General features: G+C 36.6%; 1 protein-coding gene across 4 annotated transcripts in view; it reads right to left on the bottom strand.

Moving 5' to 3' along the window:
- Positions 1-23,794, bottom strand: part of GOLGB1 (golgin B1) — a 79,947-nt gene that overhangs the window by 40,210 nt on the left and 15,943 nt on the right. For 2 of the 4 annotated variants that reach the window (XM_027845287.1, XM_027845290.1), the window contains exons 6-13: positions 19,765-19,896; positions 18,951-19,079; positions 17,763-17,885; positions 15,978-16,091; positions 12,604-13,006; positions 11,566-11,681; positions 7,321-7,435; positions 923-999 (exon numbers count right to left, since the gene is read on the bottom strand). In XM_027845287.1, the coding sequence (XP_027701088.1) occupies positions 923-999; positions 7,321-7,435; positions 11,566-11,681; positions 12,604-13,006; positions 15,978-16,091; positions 17,763-17,885; positions 18,951-19,079; positions 19,765-19,896 (1,209 nt within the window). The remainder of the gene's footprint in view (positions 1-922; positions 1,000-7,320; positions 7,436-11,565; positions 11,682-12,603; positions 13,007-15,977; positions 16,092-17,762; positions 17,886-18,950; positions 19,080-19,764; positions 19,897-23,794) is intronic. The other 2 variants (XM_027845288.1, XM_027845289.1) reach the window with 2 other exon arrangements.

The following is a 23,794-nucleotide window of genomic DNA, read 5'->3' as shown; positions in this document are numbered from 1 at the left end:
CTAAATCAGAGTTGTGAATGTATAGGATGTTCTAAATCTAATCGGCATCTTAGATTTAGATAAAGTAACACCAACATCCAAATTCCCTCTCTACAAGAAAAAAGATATTAACGCACCAACCTTTTATATAAGAATTTTCAGAAAAAATAACTGCAATGTCAAAACATCTTCTTTAATAACTAAAGCCCTGAGAGTCTGAGCACAACCCAAATATTAGCCATGTGGGATCAAGAGAAATGATTAAGGCAACATAAAGCGGAAAGATCTATGGATCTGGACTTACAGAACCTGGGTTCATGTTCTGACTTTACCATTTATGAGCTATGTGATTTTGGACAAGTCTCTTAATCTCTCTGTGCCTACTAAGTTTTCTTATCTGCAAAATGACAGAGTTGGGCTAGATGGCCTCTAAGGTCCCTTCCAGATCTAAAACTATGATACTGTGATTATATACAGTTTTCCTTCCAATAGGCATAGAGATACAAAGCTGTGCTCAGCAAAGAGTGAAATAAATTAATGATGGGATGAGCTATGTAGAACTATATAGTTATTTCAGAGTAAATAAAGGAGTCAAGATATCTAGATACAAATGTAAATAAAGTATAAATCATGCCATCCATGTTTCCCATAAACGTTCAGATTTAAAGTCAACTTGGAAAAATAATGCAATAGTATGACATAAAGACTACTTGCCTGAGAATCATAGAACGTGGGTTCAAACCCCAGTTCTGACCCTTATTACCCATATGACCCTGGGTAAGTGACTTAACCTTTCTGAGCCCAGTTTCTTTATTTGTAAAATGGGGGTAGGGGAGTGTTGGACCAAGATGACCTCTAAAGTCTCTTCCAGTTGTAAAGCTATGATCTTTCCCTTTACTTTGTTTCATTTTTTTTTTTAAATTTTGAGAGTTTAGTCATTTACCTGTCCTGTCACTTCTCCAGCAGCCATCTCAGGTCCACGCTGAGCCTCTAGGAGAGTAATCTGAGAGTGTAGTTTTTCTGAAATGATAACACAACACAGTTTTAGCTTCAAAGAAAAAATCAAATCCCAGTCATCTCATACTTTCATGGAACAATCTTAAGTCATTCCAGGAAAGTGAGACTAGATTTTTAAGAATGATGCAAGTCAGGAAACCTCATGATATAAACATGACAGACTTAAGATTAAGAAAGAGGCATAAATTTTCTGACAGAGGCAATGTGGAAATTTGTTTTGCTTGATTATGCATATTTATTACAAGGGATTTTTTTTTTCTTTCCGTTTCTTAAAAAGTTTTTGGGAGGAAACAGGAGGGGGAGAGGGGCTAGTGGTAGGGTTACAAAAAAATAAAAAAAGAAAGAAAAGAAAGGATCATTAAAACATTTTTTAAAGTGCACATAAGAGAACAAAAAGAAGGCCAGGAAGAGACACAGGAAAACAGGACAACTTTGAAAGTTATAGGCTGAATTTATTATGTTTACAAAAAGAAAAAAAACAAGCGCTGCATAGTAAGAGATTTCCACTTTCATGTACAATACTCTTTTCTGTTCTACTGTGAAATACTTGCTTTATTTGGTATTACATTGAAAATTTTTTAAATGTTAAAGATGACAGATGGGGTACAAAGTCTCAAAAGAACTGAGCTAAAACTCAAAGAAAAAATACTTTTGAGAGATTAGGGTGTGAAGGACCTAAAATAATATGGAAAATATGTAAAAAAAGACATTTTTTTTTTAAAGAAATGTTAGTCTGAGTAATGAACTTCCTTCAAAATATGGTCTGGAATTCAGCTACCACCATAACAGCAACAGGTGAGGAACTCATAAGTAGGAAATAAATAGCCCAAATACAACATAGGTTTGGACCAAAAGTACCACAATAGTGTTCCACTTGTGAAAAACAAAATGTTTCCCAAACCTACGGATGTTATCAATGTCCTTTCACTCTCTGAAGCTTCTTTGAGAAGCTCAGTTTCCATGAGCCGGTAGGAAGATAGCTTTAGATTATTTTAAATTTTAAACTGGGGCCTGTGACCCTGTTATGTAAATATTTTGATGAATGTATTTCAATATAATTGGTTTTCTTTGTAATCCTATGTATTTTATTTTATATATTTAAAAATATTTTTCTGGGAAGGAGTCTGTCCATAGGCTTCAGCAGACTGCCAAAGGAGTCCATGCCATAAAAAAAGTTAAAAATCCCTGCTCTCATCTTATTCATTCTCTTGCCATTTGGAAGGACTAATATAACCCAGAGAGATGGGACACTATTTTGTCTTTAGAAAGGTCTAAGAAAAGAGAATCTATAGCTTCTCTCTTTCACCTATTCCAGTGTTTTTTTAAATTAATTTTAGGTGGGCTGGGAGGAACAAAAATTATCAACTTGATTTTGGAAGTGAGAGAAATACAAAGGCATTAAGAAATTAGGAATAGAATATGGATATAACTTGTATTTGGAGATTTATAATTACTTTTGAATAATTTTGTTGGATTCTCACAGTTAGCTCAGTACTCTAGAACACGAACCCCAAAAAACCAATAACCATCAGCACCCTCATCTTCCTGACCTGTTTCCATTTTGGACAGATGTGATACACTCTCCATATAAGATGTGACTACTAAAAAGTAATGAGACAAATTCTGCATGTGGCTTCTAGAACAAATGGCCTTAATTTATAGTGACACCTCACACATAGCTACCTCATGTAACACTAACATATGGATTACTAATTTAATTTTGAATTCCTAATATTGAATTCCCTTATGTGCACTTGTAAGGCAGTTGGCAAACAGATGAAAGACTTTCCTGATAGAGCAGTTAGCCTACAAGCAAAATATGTTTCCTGCCCTTAAGGAGCCCATATTTTAATGAGGTAGGCATCATTCAAATAATTAGGTATATACAAGAGATATACAGTGTAAATGGAAGGTAATGTCAGAGGGAAGGTACAAAAGTGGCAGGACTGGGAAAGACCCCCTGTAGAATGAGGATTTGAGCTGAGTCTTAAAGGAAGTCAGAGAAGCTGGGGGGTAGAGGTGAAGAGGGAGAGAATTTGAGTCAAAGAGGTCAACCAGTACAGATAGGAGGTCAGGAGATGGAGTGTTGTGTTCAAGGACAACAGGAAGTTTATTGTCACTGAATCATAGGAGGGGTGGGTTGTTTCAGGGAGAAGGTGAGTAAATTGTAAAAAGTCTGGAAAGTTAGGAATAGGTCAGTTTGTGAAGGACTTTATGTGCGAAAGAGAGCAATTTATATTTGATCCTGGGGGTAACAGAAGACCACTGGGGCTGACTGAATACTAAGATGACATGGTCAGACCTGTGCTTTAGGAAGATAATTTTGTCAGCTGAGTAAAGAATGAACTGGAGTAGGGAGAGAGACTTAAGGCAGACAGACAATCAGAAGTTCTATTATGATAGTTGGGACTGTCACCAAGATGGCAGGTGTGAGTAGAACACAAGGGACATAGAAGAAAGGTGTTGTGAAGGTAAAAATGACAAGATTTAACAACAGATTGGATATGTGGGGCTGAGTGAAAGGAAAGATGACAACATCAAGGTTCTGAGTCTGACTGGGAGGATAGTAATACCTTTAAGAATAGTAAGAAAGTTGCTAAAAGGGGAAGGTTTTGGGGGGAAAGAATGAATTCTGTTTTGCACATGCTTAGTCTGAGATACGTAGGAAACATCTAGTCTGAAATGCAGAACTGGAGCCAAAGAGCAATGTTAAAGATGAATACATAGATCTCGGAATCATCTGCATAAAAATAATAATCAAACCCATAGGAGCTGATAAGATCACCAAGTAAAATAGTATAAATAGGGAAGAGAAGAGGATCCAGGACAGAACCTTGGGGGGCATCCATGGTTAATAGGTATGATCTAGATGAAGATCTACCAACAGAGACTGAGAAAAAGTGGTCAGTCAGATAGGAAAATCAAAAAAAGAGTAGTGTCACAAAAACCCAGAGGAAAGAATATCTAGCAGAAATGGCACTGAAGGTTGTAGAGAGATCAAGAACAATTAGGACTGAGAAAGGCTATTAGATTGGGCAATTAACTGTGGCGAAAGCAGTTTTCAGTTCAGGCATCAATTACAGACGGCTTTCTCAAGGAGTTTAGCCATAAAAGAGAGGAGAAATTGAGGATGTTAAACAGAGAAGATAGTCAGATAAAGTGAGGGTTTTTTAAGGATAGGAGAGACGTAGCAGTGGTTATAGGCAGATGGGAAGATGCCAACAAACAGGAAGAAGCTGAAGATTAAAGACAGGGCAGGAATGACAGAGGAGGCAATCTGCTGGAGATGAGAAGGGGATGGAATCAAAGGTACATGCTGAGAAGTTTGCCTTGGAATGGAGGACTGCTTCTTTATGAGAACTGAGGCAAAAAAGGATCTAGTAGGGGAAGATATCTGAGTGATATGAGATGCAGAAAAGTAGAGAAGAGGGAGTTCTCAGGAAAATGACCCAGGTTTTCCAGAAGTATGAGGCAAGATCATCAGCTGAGAGGGTCAGAGTAAGGAGCGTACCACAGGAGGCATGAGGAATGAAAAGGTTTGAAACATCCACTGTGGTGAATAGGATAGCAAACAGATTAGGAAAGTGTAAAAGGACCATGTTGCTACAGTGAGGACCATTATAGTGAACCCAGTCAGCACCGTTTCATGATTTTCTCCAGCTCTGTGCAGCTGCACACAAATAGGATTGAAAGAGATGGGAGTAATCCAAAGTTCTATAAGGCATGACAGGTGATAGGAAAAGGGAACAAAGTATAGAGGACAAAGTATAGAGTGATTTACCAAGTAAAAAGACAGGAAGTATAATATAGGCACTGTAGGGGTAATGACCTACTAAAAAACTGAGGAGTAGGGGCAGCTGGGTGGCACAGTGCATGTAGCACTGGCCCCAGAGTCAGGAGGACCTGAGTTCAAATCTGGGCTCACACACTTGACACTTACTAGCTGTGTGACCCTGGGCAAGTCACTTAACTCCATTCCCTAGCCAAAAAACAAAAACAAAAAACCGAGGAGTGGAGGGGCTGGAAGTCATGGTGAGGGCAAAGTACAAGGTAAGGGTTTGTAAAGTATAGAGAAAGATGAAATGATAAAATTATTGTCCCATAATCAGAGCTCACGAACATGGAAGTGGAATATTTATGGGTGATGCCATGATCAAATGTGTACATATGCTAAAAAAAAAAAACAAAACTGTGCATTAAAGATTTGGGAAGGTTTAAAGGAATAGTATGGGTGAGGCAGTTACAGGTACATGAAAAAAGTAAAGACGGTGAGAAACTTGAAATCAGGAGGATGAAATAAAATAAGCTATAAAATACATCAATGAGTTAAAACAAAAAAAATTTTTTTAAACAAAAATATTTTAAGAAGCAAGAAGACAATCATAGGATAAGGTTTTACAACAGTAGGATTTAGGAAAAGAATACAAAAAGGGAGACAGATATAGATACTACAGTGTTGATTCATAGGAGAAACATTGTTGTATGCCAACACAGTAATCTAAGATCTCAACATCTTGTTTTGTTTTATGTTATTTTACTTCTGCCTGACCTCTGACTAGCAAAAAGTTTGCTCTAATCCTTGAAAAAAGAATAAATAACATTCTATAGTTGATTCTCTAGTTTCCTTTGAATTCTTAAAAATACGTTTTCCTACAGTATATATCTGACAACGTTTACTGTTCCTTTTCCTTCATTTATGTATTTCAAGATAAAAGTAATTTTCTTTAAAGGTTTCTGTCCCTTCTATAGTGCTAATAATTTCTTTCTTCTGGTGAAACTCTAGTGCAGAACATAAATTCTCCTCATTGCATCTTTATCTACTCTTGTGAAACTATTCTCCTTTAAGGTCATAAATAACTGCCACTTTACTAACTCTAACAGCCTTTCTGTTTTAATGACCCTTTATGCCTCTAAAACAGATGTGTCAAGCATCCACTGTGGCAAGCAAAGAATAATGCCACCTAAATAAGATTAAAATGTAATCAGAACATATTTAACAAAATAAAAACATAGTAGAACATATATAGTGTTCATGTGTGGTTTTCTAAGTCAACATGCTGCCACAAGGAGTAACTTGTTTCTATCTGAGTTTTCTACCATTATTCTGCAACACTTAATACTCCCTTCTTGAAACTCTCCCCTTCCCTGGCTCCCATTCCCACACATGATCCTATTCTTACATTTTTCTATGAGCACTCTTCTCCTTCCTGTTACTTTATCTTGCTCCTATTTCTTCCACTTAATGATGCATGTATATAGTCTTCCTAATTGCTTTCAGAACATTTCCACTAGAATCTATTAAAACAACCTTCTAGTTGGCCTCTCTGCCTCAAGTCTCTCCCCACTCCAATTCATCTACCACTCAGCTGCCAAAGTGATGTTCTTAAGTATAGGTCTGACCATATCACCTCTTATTCAATACACTTCTGTGTCTCCCTGTTACCTCCAAGATCAAATATAAAAACCTCCATTTGTCTTTTAAAGTCCTTCATAATCTGGCTCTTCCTACCTTTCCAGTCTTCTTATACCTCATGCCCCTGCAATCTAGTGATATTGGACTCCTTACCATTCTTAGAATGCGATTCTCCATCTTCTCACTATTGTCACTGGTTGTTCCCCTCCCTGGAATGCTCTCTCTCCTAGACTTTGCCTCTTAGCTTCTCTGGTTTCTTTAAAGTCTCAGCTAAAATTCCCTTTTCTACAGGAAGTTTTCTTGGTCCTTCCTAAAGTACTTACATACCTTCTCTCTGAGATTATGTTTGCATGTTGTTAAGATTGCGAACTCCTAGAGGGTTTTGCCTTTTTTTTTTTTTGTATCCCTAGTGCCTTATTACAATATCTAGCACAGAGTAAGCACTTAAGAAATGACCGTTGACTCGGCATGACTACTTGGACAAACTATTATCATCTTTTTTAACTGCATCATACTGCCAATCTTAGGTCAAATCTTATATCCTAAGAGGAGAGAAACTTAACCTCCTTAGATAAAAGTCCTTGATTGTCCAGTGAACACGGAATCCTGATTTACACTAAAACACAAAAAGCATTACACTAAAAGTTGGGAGAACTGGGTTCTAGTCCTAGCTCTGCTTTTAACTACTTTTATCACTGTAGATAAGTTACTTAGTCATTCAGGGTCTCAGTTTTCTCACCTTAAAATTGAGGAACTTCTAGGTTTCTTACAAGTCTATGATTTTTTATCTATAGGAACCATAGAGGTCACCCATCACAGGATATAGCCTTTACTTTACAAAGAGTTAACGACTGTAACAACACATGTACTCTTCTGGACATTGAAAATAGATTTTCAGCTACCACACATACCATTCTCAACTTTTAGCTCCTCCAGTTCCACAGTAGAGAGAAGCAAGGTACATTTTTCCTCTTCCAGTTCTGTTACTCTCTTCTGCAAAGAGGAAATGTTCTCTTCTAAGTCTACCTGAAATGCAGAAAAAGGGCAAACGAGACATTTTCTGACTCACATTTTCAGAGCTGAGGGAAAACTCTCAAGCTAATGCCCAAATATTCTCCAGCATTTACATTTAATCTTCTTCAACATCTCTTTCACTGGAAATTTTTAGAAACAGGAAATAACCCTGTTCTCCCTGGACTAACTCAAAGGTTATTCCCATTTACAGGCAGAGAAAAAATATCAATGATCTCTGAGGGGAAGTGGCAGCTGAAGGATTTTATTAGATTCAGAGCTTCAGATCTATACTAGAGTTTCAAGGCTAAACTACAAAGACATTCATCCAAAAATCATCTGTATGGGGAAAAGTATCTAATTCAGTAATCCCTGGCAAAAGGGCCAGTAGTGACGGGAAATTTACTTACAACCCTCACAAAGAGACCTCCCTGGGATAAGTAATGGGCTGAATAGAAATTCCAAAAGAAGAATGATTGCAAAATGATATATATCCTCAATCAAGACAGGGAGTAATGCTATTCTTAATTCTAAGCTTAAAATCCCATTCACCTTCTAACACTGGGGCTATTACACCTTTTAATTCTATTTGTGCACACAAATGTTTAGTTTTCTTAATGAGCTGCAAATATTTAGTTATTTTTCATCTTGTGTCCCTGCAGTTTGTCTTTAGTATATGGATGACTTCATTACTTATCAGAGAATTGTATTATTTTACAACTGGAAGGGGTTTTGGAGAGGATCCAACCCAAATTCATCATTTTACAGATAAGGAACATTGTGGCTTAGAGAACTTAAAGGATTTTTTCAAAGTAAGATAGCTAACATTAAACAAAATTGGGACTACAACCCAGGTCTCTTATTACTTATGCTGCTGTTGCTATTATCCTAAATTAACAAGGTCTATCTGGCAATGATGGTCTGTCGTACTCTAGTACTTATTGTCTATACTAGAAGTGTCAAACTGGTAGCCAGCAAAGCTTAAGTGTGCAGCTCAAACCAGGTTAAAATATAATTGGTAAATATTTTAAAAATAAATGAAAATACAATATAACATAAGTAATGCTAACTTTTGCTTTCTAAGTTAATAAGTAGCCCATAATAATACATATTTTTATTTTTTATAATAATAATATAATTAATTGTAATTGTCCACTTGTCTTTACCATTCATTTGGCTCTCACCTCATTTCTCTATTAAACTATTCATGCATGTACATTTTTGCCCAAACGTTATTAGCTCCTTAAGGATATGGACTATTATTATACAACTTGGTATTTCCTAGAGCTCCTAGCTTAATGTTATCTACATAATACTTGATAAATATTTTTTGAATTAATGTATCAATGGTGAATCTTAATCCCATTAAACATGCTATTACTGTCCTACCACCACTAATTTGGTATTATCTGGAAACTTAGTAAACATGTTTTTTTGTCTGTCATCTACATCTTTGAGAAGAAATTCATTAAAGAGCCTTTGACCCAGGTAGAACTGACTTTTATGTAAAATTTTTCTGTATACTCTTTCAAGTAACTACTGTATTTACTAAAATATTATATAAACTATACAGAACTATCACATGATATTTGTAAGCATTTTTCATACAAGTCTGTCCTAAGTTATTAGTAACTAATCTCTCTGCAATGATCTAGGATATGTCTTTAAGTATAAGGGATAAATTTGTTAAGTGTTTACAGATTCAAATATATTTCAATGGATTCATGAAAATCCTGATGTGTGTATTCCTTCTAACAGAACAAATCACAACCTATACCCACCTTATCCTATATGACTATCGTACATATCCTCCTATAAATTCTTTATGGAGAATTTACCCAAACTGCTGTTTGAGGAAGCTGGTCTTCCTCTAGGTCTTTCTCTAGGTCTTTAACTGGCTTTCCACCTAGTATGTCTTACTCTGATGACATGAATGGTACAACTTCCTTTTGTGACATACATCTTTGGCATGCCATTTTTGATACCATTTCTTGGGAGCAAGGCACAGTTGATAATACAATGGAATCTCTTTATGCTCACTATATGTGTCTGCCCTTTGTGCCAACTGCAATTTTGAATTTTTAGAAATTATTATATTCTATGACATGAAACCATACAGTATCCCTAGAAGAATTTTTTAAAAGATGGGTTTTGGCTTCAGAGAGGAGGCTGGAAATACTGAAAGCACCACACAAATTTCCAAAAACCATTTTGTTCATATTCTTTCTCCTATCCTAGGCCCAGCTCACTAACTATCTGCAATACCTATCCAAGACTTATGCTCTGATAGATCAACTAAAGGGGACATACCTCCACTTGCATATCATAGTTTGGATGATAGGCATTCTTCATCCACTTAGTTTTCCTCATATAGACTGTTAGACCACACTCTTTTAAGTATTTGGATCTCATTTCAGAAGTGTGTTAGAATTTGGGGGCTTGGTACAATCAGCACAATCCTCAAAATCAAGGGAAACATTAAAAGAGGGAAATAACATGCTCCTCAAAGGTGTCTGCCACTATCATGAAGAAAGTCCAGCACAGAGTCTAAATGGCAGAAAGATTCTTTATAGGGTCTGGGATCTTCTAGATGTTCTTATTTGCAGGTGACATACTGAAAATTTAGAGAATGCAAGATCCTACTGTGTTTATTGTTTGTTATTATTTTTAAAGCATTTGATTCTTCTCTGTTACTTTTGTTGGCAATTGTATCATCTGACTTGTTTCATTTACTTGGTATCTTCCCCTCTTTCAGATATCTTGAAAATTACTCCCTCAATGAGCAACTGTGTTATCACTAAAAAAGATTTCCATTATGTATATATATGGTCTGATCTAGCTATTCTACCTGTATCCTCTTTAGTGCCACCTCTCCCTTGTTTAGCATATCAAGGGCTGAGATGTTAAGAGTTCAAATGTGGTAGTTCTGTCACTAAAGAAGAAAATAGTGTTTTATCAACTGATGATAGGTTTCATTTGTCTGTTGTCTCACTTCCAGCTTCATTTCTAAATACTCTTGGGAAGATACAGCTTAACTGGATCTCATGCCAAACTTTTCAACAAACTCTGTTTTTCCTTTCAATGATTCATGGTGCTTTACAAGGTGATTCTGCTCATAATTTTCCACCACCTTCCTCTACTCATTTTGTAAATTTGTTTCTATTCTAAACCAGTATTGTCTTTGGCTGCCATGTCTTTCCATTTGACTAGAATATTAAGTGCTTGCTGGTTGAGACAATTTCTGAGTTCTTTCACTTTCTCATTACAGTAATTGCTTCACATTGTTTAAACTTCCATATGAAGTTCATAATAATTTCTTTTGCTTATTCCAACTCTGATTTTTTATAGTTAATAGCTTTTTTGAATAGATCAGGCTGGAGCTGTTGTGACTGCAAACTATCTTTTCATCTTTATTCTTTCTTCTAATCTGATATTCACTTCAATCGTTTCTTAGTTAAACTAATTTAGAAATTACTCCCTCATTGGTAATCACTTGTTTACTGATAAGATACAGCAAATTTCACTTTTTGTGATGTTGTTCAGTGATTACTACATCCAGAATCTTGCAATTTCCTTCTCGAAAAAAACATTAATGACATACAGGGTACAGCTTCTGCATAAGCTAAAAGCATTTAGAACACAGCTCTTAAACTAGGTTTTATGGACTTGTTTTTTGAAAAATATTCTGATAACTATTTCAATATAACTGATTTCTTTTGTAACCCTATGTATTTTATTTTATGCATTTAAAAATATTATTCTGAAGGATCCAAAGGCTTTGCTAGACTGTCAAAAGTGTCCACAACACAAAAAAGGTTAAGACCTCCTCATTTACACTCTTTTTAAATTTCTTATTCCAGAAGCAAATTTTCCAATGTATCTTTTTGCCACCCTCCATTAATCTTACTTATACAACAAAACCACTAAGTACCTGTCAACTTAGTTTAAAGATTTGATCAATAACTGGAGATCTACCTCTGCAATAAACACTAGTAAATAAACTTCAATTATCAACATGGTAATCTTTGTATTTATACTCATCATGAGCATTACTAAGTGACATGATCAAGTGTCCCACGAAACAATGTTGGTTATCCACTAGGTACTAAAGACGCAAGAGCACAAAGACATTCGAATTTTGTTACCTTGAGAGCCTGGCTATTCTCATCTGGGCTGGAGGTCTGAGAGGCCATTTCTGATTTCTGCAACACTGGTTCAATATGAAATTGGCTAATTTCTTTGGATTTTTGCTGGAGTTCATCTAAAGAAAATAAATTCAACAAAATGATATGCCACAGAACTGAACTTTATGGGGCAGCAGTTTCCAAAAACTTGTAAAGAGTTGCTATCCTCTACCTAAGTTATCTTAGTCCAACTTGAAGATGTCAGTGACAATGTTTCATTTTAACTCTTTAAATGTTCTCCAAGACCCCTGAATAAAGAATTTATAACCAAACATAATCAAATTAAAGATCAAAAGATCTTCCTCTTCCTCTTCTTGTCATCTCTTTCAAAAACGGTGTTGTCTTTTTTCAACCAATCAGTTTTATACAGTTAAGTCCTACCCTATTCCCACAAAACAGTATTGATTAAAAATATGCTTAAATTCAAAACACGTGCTTGTAATATGTGGTTCGCTATTCAACGCAATTCCAATTCTTCTCTGGTTCAATTACTTTACAAAAGATGTGCTTTGTTCTTTCCTGGAGCTTAACAGTCTTTTAACATTTTTCCAAACATATACCTCTTTATAAAGTTCAGATCTCCAAGGAAGCCTTTCAGAGCTATCTTTTTATCAGCCAAGCACAACTCAAATTATCTCCAAGATTGACAAATTGTAATTTTGCACTCCAGGCCCTAAAAATCTAGATAGAAGCTATTCAAATCCTATACTACACCTTATGAGGATCCTCTAATCCAGGGTCATACTTAACACAGTCTTCCCTAAGTCCCTGGCACACTGATGAAGTTGTCATTATTGTCCAGTATTGTTATAATGACAATAATAAGCAGTAAGTTGTAAACTTAATTTCTAAAAGAAACAGCAGATACGAAACTAAGGATTTCTCCTGTAGTTTAGGAAGGTCTTCCTTTTAAGCCTTCTTTTGATTCAGTGGGTTTTAGCAATTATTTAAGTGACCAGAACTCTGAGAAATGCATTATAAAAGCAAGTTGTTGCTGACCTTCTAGCTGTTGAGTCGTCCGGGCTGACTGAACTTCCCGGTGACTGATATCCTGAAGAAGCTTTTCATTTTGAACCTTTAAGGCCTCACAAGCAGACTGGAGTTCTTTTTCACTCTTTTGAAGACACAAAATTTGAGAGTCCTTCTCTTCTCCTACTATTTTATGCTTCTGCTCCAAAGCACTACATTGAGACTCTAATTCAGCCCGGATTTGGCCCGCCTGCTCTAACTGCTCCAAAAGACAACGCATTTCTTCTTCTAGCCTGTGTAAAGACAGTTTTCTTTCTGCCACTTCAAGCTCCATTTTTTCAATCAGACTCTTGGACTCCTGTCTCTCTGTTTCTAGTACAGTCTTTAACGTATTTTGCTCAGCTTCCAATTGCTGCAACTGTTCAGAGAGAACCTAAGAAAAAAAAGAAAGAAGACTCATAACAACACCTCAACCAATTTATAAAAGACACTGCACAGTGGGATTGCTTTGATCTAACACAGAAGCATCTAACACAAATTGATGGAGAAATGAAGCCACAAAAGGTATAATATCAGACAGCTACGTGGTATGGTAGCTAGAGCACTAGATTTGGAGTCAAGAAGATCTGAGTTCAAATCCCACCTTGGATATCTACCAGCTGTGTAACCCTGGGTAAATTACTTAACCTCTCTCATCCATCAGTATTCATCTGAAAAGTAGAGATAACAACAGCTGTAGCTCTGACCTCACAGGAAAGTTTTAAAGCTCAAATGAGATAATATATATAAAGTACTATGAAAACCTTTAAGGTGTTATAGAAATGTTGGATATTATAAATCTGGGAAGCCAAGGAGGGAAACTATTTAGGATGAAGAAGACATAAAGTAAAGTAACAGAAATTCTCCAGGGGGAATGACAGTGGATACAGTTATCCTTTCTACATCGCGGGGGTTAGGGACACAGTGCACCCAACTATCTGGAAAATCCACATAAAATTTTTTGGCCCATCAAAACTGCTCTCTTCAAAGTTACTAATGATCAAATCCAATGGCCTTTTCTCAGTCCTCATTCTTCTTGACCTCCCTGCAGCCTCTGACATTATTGATCACTCCCTCCTCTTGGATATTCTCTTCTCTCTAGATTTTTGAGAAACCATTCTCTCCTGATTCTCCTCCCCTATCTGACTTCTCCTTCTCTGTCTCCTTTTCTGGATCCACTTCTAAAACACAACCTCTAATTATAGGTATCCCTTGGGGTTCTATCCTGGGTCCTCTTCTCTTCTCTACACTACTTCACTTGTTAATCTCATCACCTCTTATGGATTTAATTATCATCACTATGTTAATGACTCTCAATTCTACCTTTCCTGCCTCAAACTCTCAGTTGACCTCTAATCTTGCATCTACAATTGCATTTCAGACACCTCAAACTAGATGTACAGTAGACATCTTAAACTCAATGTGTCTAAAATAGAAGTCATTTTCTTTCCTTCTAAACTCTCCCTTCCCTCCTACCTTCTCTATTAATGGAGAGTACACCACTATTTTCCCCAGTTTCTCAGGCTCACAACTTAGCAGTCATGCTGGATTCTTCACTATCCTCAACCCCCATATACAAGATATTGCCAAGACCTGTCAATTTCATCTTTGCAACATCTCTAGACTATGCCTCTCTTCTCTCCTCTCACCCTTCCAACTCTCCAGGGCAGGTCCTTATTACCTCAGGGCTGCACTACTGAAATAGCCTGCTGGTAGGTCTGCCTGCCTCATGTCTCTTCCTACTGAAATTCATCTTCCATTCAGCCACTAAAGTAATTTTCCTAAAATCCAGGTCGAATTGTGTCATACTTCCACTCAACAAACTTCAGTGACTCCCTATTGCCTCCAGGAGCAAATACAAAGTGCTCTGTGTGGCTGGTATTCAAAGCCCTTTATAACCTAGCCCCCTCTTAAATCTTCTTACACATTATTCCCCAATATATACTCTCCTATCCAGTGAAACTGGCCTCCTGATTGTTCCACAAACAAGACACTCCATCTCTGGTCTCTTAGCATTTTCTCTTGCACTCCCCCATGTCTAGAACATTTTCCCTCCTCTGTGCCACTTTCTGACTCCACTAGCTTCTTTTAAATGCCAACTAAAACTCCTTCTTTTTTTGTTTTTTGTTTTTTTTGGTTAGGCAATGGGTTTAAGTGACATGCCCTGGGTCACACAGCAAGTAAGTGTTATGTGTCTGAGGCCGGATTTGAACTCAGGTCTTCCCGAATCCAAGGCTGGTGCTCTATGCACTGCGCCACCTAGTTGCCCCAAAACTCCTTCTTTTGCTTGAAGCCTTCCCCAATCTCTCTTAATTCTAGTTGCCTTCCCTCTGTTAATTATTTCCTATTGATCCTGCATATAGCTTGCTCTGTATATATTTACTTGCATGTTGTCTCCTCCTTCAGACTGTAAGCTCCTTGAGGGCAAGGTCTGTCTTTTGCCTCTTTTTGTATCCCTAGAGGTTAACACAGTGCCTGGCACACAGTAGGGGCTTAATAAATGTTTACTGATTGATTACTGATTGAACAGAAAGAACTTAAAATTCAATGAACCTTTAAAAAAGAAGTGACTCTGTCCTTGGTTCTTTTTCTCTTTTTTTCTGGCTGTAGATAGCATCAGAATTATTTTAAGTTGCTTCCCATGAAATGTGGTGGGAATAAGAGCTCACCCTATCCTCCACCACAGATAACAGGTAGCCATGAGCATGTGCCCTGCCCAAGTCAGCCTGATCCTGGGTTTGAAGCTGCCTCTTCTGATTTCTTTTTTTTTGTCTTTCCCGATCTTAGGTGAATGAATTTTGATTCTGCAATGGATGTATATAGGATTGGAGGCCACTTTAAGGTGTTATATTTGTATATAAGCAATGAAACCTGTCTCATACCTGAAAAACAAAACTATTTTTGGCCCTCTATACCAGAGAAGTTTGAATCTTTTCTGTTTACTTTCTGGGGTGTTTACAGTATCTTATTCTAAAATTGGGGTTGATATTATACAATACTATACATATATTTTATGCATTTCTAAGTTTCTAAACTTTTTCTGTGCCATCTGTTGGCCTTCACATGTCATCTGTGGCTTCCACAAAACTCCTCAAAATTCTCATTTGACTTTTTATGCCAACCTGTGATATACAAAACTGATGGGGAAAGTCTCAGTGTGGAAGGGATAACTATACACTAACACTCTAGACCCAGGATGGTCAAAAGAAAGACCTTCTAAATAAAGAAAGATATAAAATGCCCACCTTCTAAAGACTTACATAAATAAGAATTTATGTTCACTATCTAAAAATTAGATCCAGCAGGAAGAAGAAGAACACATATCCCATGTTAAGTATAGTAAAGTACCTAGTAAAAGGAGGTACCTGATTTTTCTGTTCTGCAGCAGATAGCTCCTGCTGGAGTAATTCGACCACCTGAGCACGTCCTAATAAGGCCTCCTCCTGTTCCTCTAGTCTCCTGTGCAGAGTCCTTAGGTTCTAGAAAGAAAAAGAACGCATTAGCCTAGAAAGTCCTAGAAAGTCAGTATCATTATTTGCTTACCTTTCATAATGCTGCATGAATATTTAATACTATCATACTTCCCATTTAGTAGAAAAAATAATTTTCTTTAAGACCCTAACAAAGTAATGGGCCTTAACAACTGAACTCTGAGACAGACAAGACCCCAAAACATGGGGACTTTCTATCATAATTAGAAAAAGAAAGTTTGTGATGTTATAGTCCACCTCAAAATTCTATAAACAATCAACAAAAGATACATACATACATACATGTATGTATGTACATGTAGTCAGTATCCAAATTTACAGACTGTACTCTAAAAGTTATTTGCCTGCAATTTGATCACATTTCCTTGTATCTCATTTCCACAATGAGATAAGTAGTTACATTCCCAAACTAGTCCACAAGAACCATTTAATCCATAGTTTAGCTATATATGTACAATTAAAAACAGAAGGGAAAACAACTTTTGTGATATTAATAATTAAAACAGAAATAATAAATAAACATTAAAATTATTTCTTATCCAATCTTAAATATTAATGACATTAGAAAAAGTAGGTAAGGTAAAAAATATAACAAAATTTTTAAAATATTTAATATTGATGCTTGTGTATCCCATTCCTTCAGTGGCACTCTGTTCTTCTATCAGCCTGTATCTGACAGTAGGTAAACATTTATTTACCACAACCTAAAAGCCAAATTCTTGCCAGTCCCCTAGAAGTTACATCACAGAGAGAAACAGGAAGCAGAGACTCCTTAATTCTATTTGCCAATTAATCTCTTTCTCTCATCTCAAATAACGAGTAAGAAGGAGCCAAGATTGGTACAGGTCTTCTAACCAAATGAATATACTACGTCTGGGAAAGAAAATAGAGATGTCATATAGGGAAAAAGTCTTAGATTAGGAGTGTGAAGACCTGGGTTATAATCTTGATGCTGTCACTAACTAGTTTTGGGCAAGTCACCTCTCTGTACTTCAGTCAGTTTCCTCATCTGTAAGAGGAAGAGGGCCAGTCTAGATGATCTTTAATGCCCTTTCCAACTCTGGCAGTCTGTGGTTCTATGATTAGGAATTAAGTGAGAAGATGTTCTCTCTCCAGTTAGCCTTCAGGGAAAGGGAATTGTTTCACTCCTTTCCCTTGGTCAGATGGTAGGGACTGTGGTGGCACAGAAAAAAGTACAGATGAAACATGAAACTAGTAGTGGCAAAAGTAGTCTCAAACAAAAGTTACTAGAGAGAAGGAAAAATAAGCCTTGGGAAGAAGTGTACCTATACAATAAGGAAGGAAGAAGAAGGAAGGATGAGTTTGCCTGGTCAGAAAGCTGGCCAACAGTCTGATCTGCAATTGAGCTAATTTCTGAATGTCAGCCTTAACATAAAATACAACCAACTTCTTTATATCGAGCCCCTGATTAAGGGGTATGGGAATGGACAATCCAAAGAAAAATACAATCAAAGCAACAGCTGGAATAGGATCACACCCAAGGATATCAGTTAACGAACACACTAAGACTATGTGAATAGTAAATAAAGATTAATGAGCAATAAGGTGAAGTGGGGAGTGGGGGTGGGGTAACCTGTCCTATTTCATTAAATAATAACTAAAATCAAAACCTTTACAAAAAAAATTTTAGTCACACACCTGCTGCATCTCTGTCTCCATCTCCTTCTGAGTTACTAATTGAAGAAGTTCATCTTCATGAAGACGAACTTGTGATTCAAAGCGAGCATCTTTCTCCCGGACCACCTCCTGCATGGAACTCAACTTAAGACACAACCAGAAAGACTATCCAAGTTACATTCCCAATCTTTTAGAAAAACAAACATGAAATTCCCAATATGCTCAGAGATTTTAAGAAAAAAAGAAAGAAATGGTAGAAAGTTAGAATTATCAAGTAGCTACAAAGAGCTGCTTGGTTTTACCACTTATCATTCCTGTTCTAAATAGATTGTTTTTAGGTGCCAAGAATGAGGATGTCTGAATATAATCTCCAAATATGACAAAAGTTCTCTACCAAGGAAGTCAGTCTGAACAAAGATTCTTTTTTAAATGAACTTTAAATGAGGATATTAAAAGTCCATAATGCATTTTAAACATTTTCAGAGTCTAGAACATTAAATTTTTTAAGTGCAACTAGACTGATCTGTTAAATTCAAAACCACTTTATAATTCCCCTACTTAAAAACCTGACATTATTTCTTATCATCTAGAATAATATCCCAACTCCTTAGGCCTATTTAAGACAATACACAATCTGGCTCTAAGCTATCTTTCAAGCCTCATTGTAAGGAGAATACCCTTGCAAAAGAACTGCATCTTCTCCCTATCCCTGAACTTAATAACAGCTATTTTCCTTATCACCTGCAAGCCTCCAAACCAAGACTCTCACCAAAGGCCAAACTATCTATAAACAGAAGTTCTATAGATACTGAGAGAGCAGGGGCAAGGCATATGAGAAAACTGCAAAATATCAAGGAAAGTACCCTGCAGAAGAGGCTGCCAGTCCTAGCCAAAGCATGAGAGAAAAAGAGAGGACAGGTAGCCCTGTTTATAAATAGTTTGGCCTTCAACTCTAACAAATCTTCTAGCTGTTATGTGCATAAATTCTGGGTCAGCCACCTCGATCTGACCTCAACTATCTGTGTCCTTTTGAGTTTTATTTGTTTATCAAGTTGGTGCTCTGACCTTCATCTTTTATGCATCCTCTACTTCCATAGTCCCAAATATTTCAACCAGTCTCTCTGACCTCCTATTATCAGACTCTGCCATTGAGTTCAATTCAATAGAAATATAACCCTCCTCTCTGCTTTTCAAAATTTTAATTCCTACCTGTGCTGCTTGCTCTGCTTGCACATGACTGAGTTGGGTTTGTAGGCTGTTAATTAGTTCTTCCTTCTCCTGGAGTTTTTGTTCCAGCATTTCAAATCCTATCTGATCTTCTTTAGGAGACACATCACACTGAGAAACCAAAGACATAAAATAACTGATTTAAACAAAACAACTTCTTAACCTCTTTACTATTTGCTCTACAATCTATCCCATCTTTCAAGGCCCAAGGCCTTGAAATGCCTCTTCCTATTCCATGAAATCAGTCATGTCTATTCTAGCTCTCTCCTTTTGAACTTCAAAAACACTTGTCTAGATCAGTGGTATCAAACTCAAACAGAAATGCTACAGCTAGCATACTAAATTAGAAAAACACAAATTAAAATTATGCATATTACACTGTATTTTTATTTATTTTGTTAAACATTTCCCAATAACATTTTAATCCAGTTTGGACTGCATGGAGAATTCTGTGGCCTCTTACAGTGAGTTTGACACTTCCTGGTCAAGATCATTCTTTGAACGTGTCTATGTTTTGCCTTCCCAACAAAGAAACAATAAGGACAATATCTAACGCTTCTTTATATATTCCCATAATGCCTGACAAAATGTGTTGCACATTTTAATTATTAAATAAATCACTGTGCTGATGGATTAAAATTAAATAAGTCAGACACAATCACATAAATATAGCACAAATAGGAATATCACATCTTATAGTTTTAGAAAACTTACTATCTAAACTTGCTTGCCATACCATAGGTTATTGAACTTTGGCCCTTTAACCTGATGATAACAAGGTAACTTTAATTCCTACCTGTGCTGCTTGCTCTGCTTGCACATGACTGAGTTGGGTTTGTAGGCTGCTAATTAGCTCCTCCTTCTCCTGGAGTTTTTGTTTCAGCATTTCAAATCCTTCCATCTGATCTTCTTTATGGGGTGTGTCACACTGAAGAAATCAGACATCAAATAGTTGATTTAAATAAAATAACTTCTTTAGCTCTTTACTATTTGCTTTACAATTTATCCTATCAACCAACCAATCAATTAGCATTTATTAAGCACCTATTATGTACTAGGCTCTCTCAAAGACCTATCAATTTTTCCCTCTATAAATCCTGAATACACCCTTTTCATTCTGATACCCTCCTCAGAACTAATCATTTCATGTCTAAAACAGCAATAGATTTCTTGCTAGGCTCTAGCTCTCTGCCTGCTCCAATGTATCTCAAATACAAGAGCAAGGATCATTTTCCCTAGCTATCATTTTGATCATGTTACTTCTTTTCTTCAAGTCCTTATAATGATCTCTTAAATCAAAATATAACTATCTGTGGTTTTAGGCTTCTCCAACAATTAAATACCTATTTATCCCCTATGCTGGCCTTACTTAAATATTCTCATCTTCTGCTAAACCTTCTCATCAAGTAAATGTATTGACTCTCTAACATAATTTGTTTCCTATCCACACTCCCAAAACCCCAGCCATCCATTACACCATGGACAACTAGAAAGTCTTTTTCCCCAAAAATGTCTAGATTCTCTTCTTTCAAATCTGTTCAAAGAGGCAGAGCCAAGATGGTAGAGTAAAGGCAAAGACTTGTCTGAGCTCTTCCCTAAACTCCCTCTAAATACCTTTAAATAATGACTCAAAACAAATTCTAGAGTGGCAGAACCCACAAAAAGACAGAGTAAAACAATTTTCCAGCTCAAAAGAACTTAGAAGGTCAGCAGAAAAGGTCTGTTGCACCAAGGTAAGAGGACAGTGTAGTCCAGCACAGGCCATGCCAGCACAGACCAGACCCCAGTAAATCAGGAACAGGGCTGGGGCAACTGGATCAGTGGCAGCAGTGGCAGTTTCCAGACCTCTCAGCCCACAGACACCAAAAACAAATTAGGTCAGCATGAAAGATCTGTTAGCAGCTTCTACATTAAAGGATCGGAGGGCTTAGAATATGATATTCTGGAGGGCAAAAGAGCTAAGATTACAACCAAGAATCACCCACCCAGCAAAACTGAGTATAATCCTTCAGGGGAAAAAAACTGACATTCAATGAAACAGAAGACTTTCAAGCATTCTTAATGAAAAGACCAGAGCTGAACAGAAAATCTGATTTTCAAATACAGGACTCAAGAGAAGCATAAAAAGGTAAACAAGAAAGAGAAATCATAAAGGACTTAATATAGTTAAACTGTTTACATTCCTACATGGGAAGATGATACCTGTAACTCATAAGAACTTTCTCATCATTAGGGCAGTCAGAAGTATATATTCAGAGGGCACAGGGGTGAGCTGAATATGAAGAGATGATAATCCAAAAAAATAAATTTAAGGGATGAGAGAAGAATGTACTGGGAGAAAGGAAAAGGAAGAGGTAGAATGGGGTAAATTATCTCACATAAAAGAGGCAAGAAAAAGCTTTTACAGTGGAGGGGAAGAGGGGGGAGGGTAAGGGGGCGTGAGTGAACTTTACTCTCATCAAAATTGACTCAAAGAGTGAATAACATACACGCTCAATTGTGTATAGAAATCTACCTTACCCTACAGGAAAGCAGGAGGGGAAGGGGACAAAAGAAGGGGGGGGGCGGTGGTAGAAGGGAGGGCAGATTGGGGGAGGGGGTAGTCAGAAGCAAAACATTTTTGAAAAGGGACAGGGTGAGAGAGAATAGAGTAAACGGAGTGCAGAGGGAAGGACGGAGGAAAATACAGTTAGCAATAATAAAAAAAATTTTGAAGCAAGTTTCTCTGATAAAGTCTTCATTTCTCAAACATATAGAGAATTGACTCAAATTTACAAAAATAAGAGCCATTCTCTAACTGATAAATCATAACATATGAACTTTTCAGTCAAAGCAATCAAAGCTATCTATAGCCATGTGAAAAAACGCTCTAACTCACTACTGATTGGAAAAATACAAATTAAAAGAATTCGGAGGTACTACCTCATACCTATTAGATTAGCTAATAGCAAAGAAAAGGAAATGACAAATGGTGAAGGGAATGTGGGAAAAATGAGACACTAATGCACTACTGGAGTTGTGAACTGAGTCAACCATTCTGTAGAGCAATTTGGTACTATGCCCAAAGGGTATAAAACCATGCATACCTTTTGACCTAGCAGTACCACTACTAAGTCTGTATCCTAAAAGAGATAAACAAAAAGGAAAAGGACCTATATGCATAAAAATATCTACAGCAGCTCTTTTCTGGTGGCAAAGAACTGGAAATTGAGAGGTTGCCCATCAACTGGGGAATGGCTGAACAAATCGTGGCATGTGATTATAACGGAATACTATTGTACTATAAGAAATGATGAGCACAATGCTCTCACAAAAACCTGGAAAAGTTACATAAACTGAAGCAAAATGAAATGTACTATGTACAAAGTAACAGCAATATTGCAAGACGATCAGCTGTGAATGACTTAGCTATTCTTAGCAGTGCAATGATCCAAGACAACTCCGAAGGATTTATGATGAAAAATGCTATCCATCCCCAGAGAAAGAACTGATGGTGTCTGAATACAGACTAAAGCATACTTTTTTTTTACTTTCTTTCTTTTTCTTAGGTTTTTTTTGTCTATGTTTTCTTTCACAATATGACTATTATGGAAATGTTTTGTATGACTATACCTGTATAACTGAATTGCTTGCCTTCTCAATAAGGGTGGGTGGGTAGGGAGGAAGGGAAAGAATCTGGAACTCAAAAGGTTTAAAAACGAATGTTAAAAATTGTTTTTACATGCAATTGGGGGAAAATAATATGCTAAATAATTTTTTTAAAAGGACAATGATCTTTATTCTAAAGTTGGCAAAAACTTCTCCAACCCTGCTCATTTGCTAGATTCTTCTTCCCCACCTCTAGCCAACAGTCAGGAATACAAGTATCTTTGTTTTTTCTTCTCCCTTCTGTTCTATTTTGCTTCAGAAACTCAAAGGATAATTCATATCTCTAATAAACCTACCTTGTCCTAGAAAAAAAAATCTGTTCAAGATTCATAAAACGTCCATAAAGCTTTCCCAAACGTAGCTGCAAAAGCTCCAAGTCACTCTGATAATCTCTTAATTCTGTACGTATTTAGAACATCTAACAAATTATCAAATTATGCTTATGTTGACATTTCTGTCTCAACTTAATTACCCTCAATAGTGACTGATTATTTATTCAAACAATAATAACCTTTTATTAAAGTGATTATGTGTAAGTCACTGTGGTAGACCCTCCAAGGGTAATAAAAAGATAATTATGGCACATGTCTTGTCCTCAAGAAATTCAACTTGAGTGGAATTAAGACAAATACAAATATGCAAAAAGTACAGAATATTAGAGAGAGAATTTTACTTACAAAACCATGGAGAAACAGTGAACGAAAAAAAAGTTTAAAGAAAGTTTGGTGAAAAATCAAGTCATCCCCAAGACATTTAAAGATGAAACTGAAAAAATGTCAAGAAAACAAAAGAAGAAAAAATCTGTAAAAAATTGTATAACTCTTTCCACCGCCTAAGATAGTGAAGCCAACGTATTTGGACTAATATCACAGTCCTGATGAGTTTCTTAAAGAAACAGAAATAGCGCTAAAGAAACAAAAGGGGCAGCTAGGTGGCACAGTGGATAGAGCACTGGCCTTAGAGTTAGGAGGACCCGAGTTCAAATTTGGCCTCAGACACATAACACTCACTAGCTGTGTGACTCTGGGCAAGTCACTTAACCCCAATTGCCTCACCAAAAAAAAAGAGAGAAAGAAAGAAAGGAAGGAAGGAAGGAAGGAAGGAAGGAAGGAAGGAAGGAAGGAAGGAAGAAAAGAAAGAAAGAAAGAAAGAAAGAAAGAAAGAAAGAAAGAAAGAAA

The sequence above is a fragment of the Vombatus ursinus genome, unplaced genomic scaffold (assembly GCF_900497805.2).
Source record: "Vombatus ursinus unplaced genomic scaffold, bare-nosed wombat genome assembly UNPS02014959.1, whole genome shotgun sequence".
Classification (NCBI taxonomy): domain Eukaryota; kingdom Metazoa; phylum Chordata; class Mammalia; order Diprotodontia; family Vombatidae; genus Vombatus; species Vombatus ursinus.
Note: the sequence above shows the minus strand (reverse complement) of the source record. Positions and strands in the feature narration are given on the sequence as shown.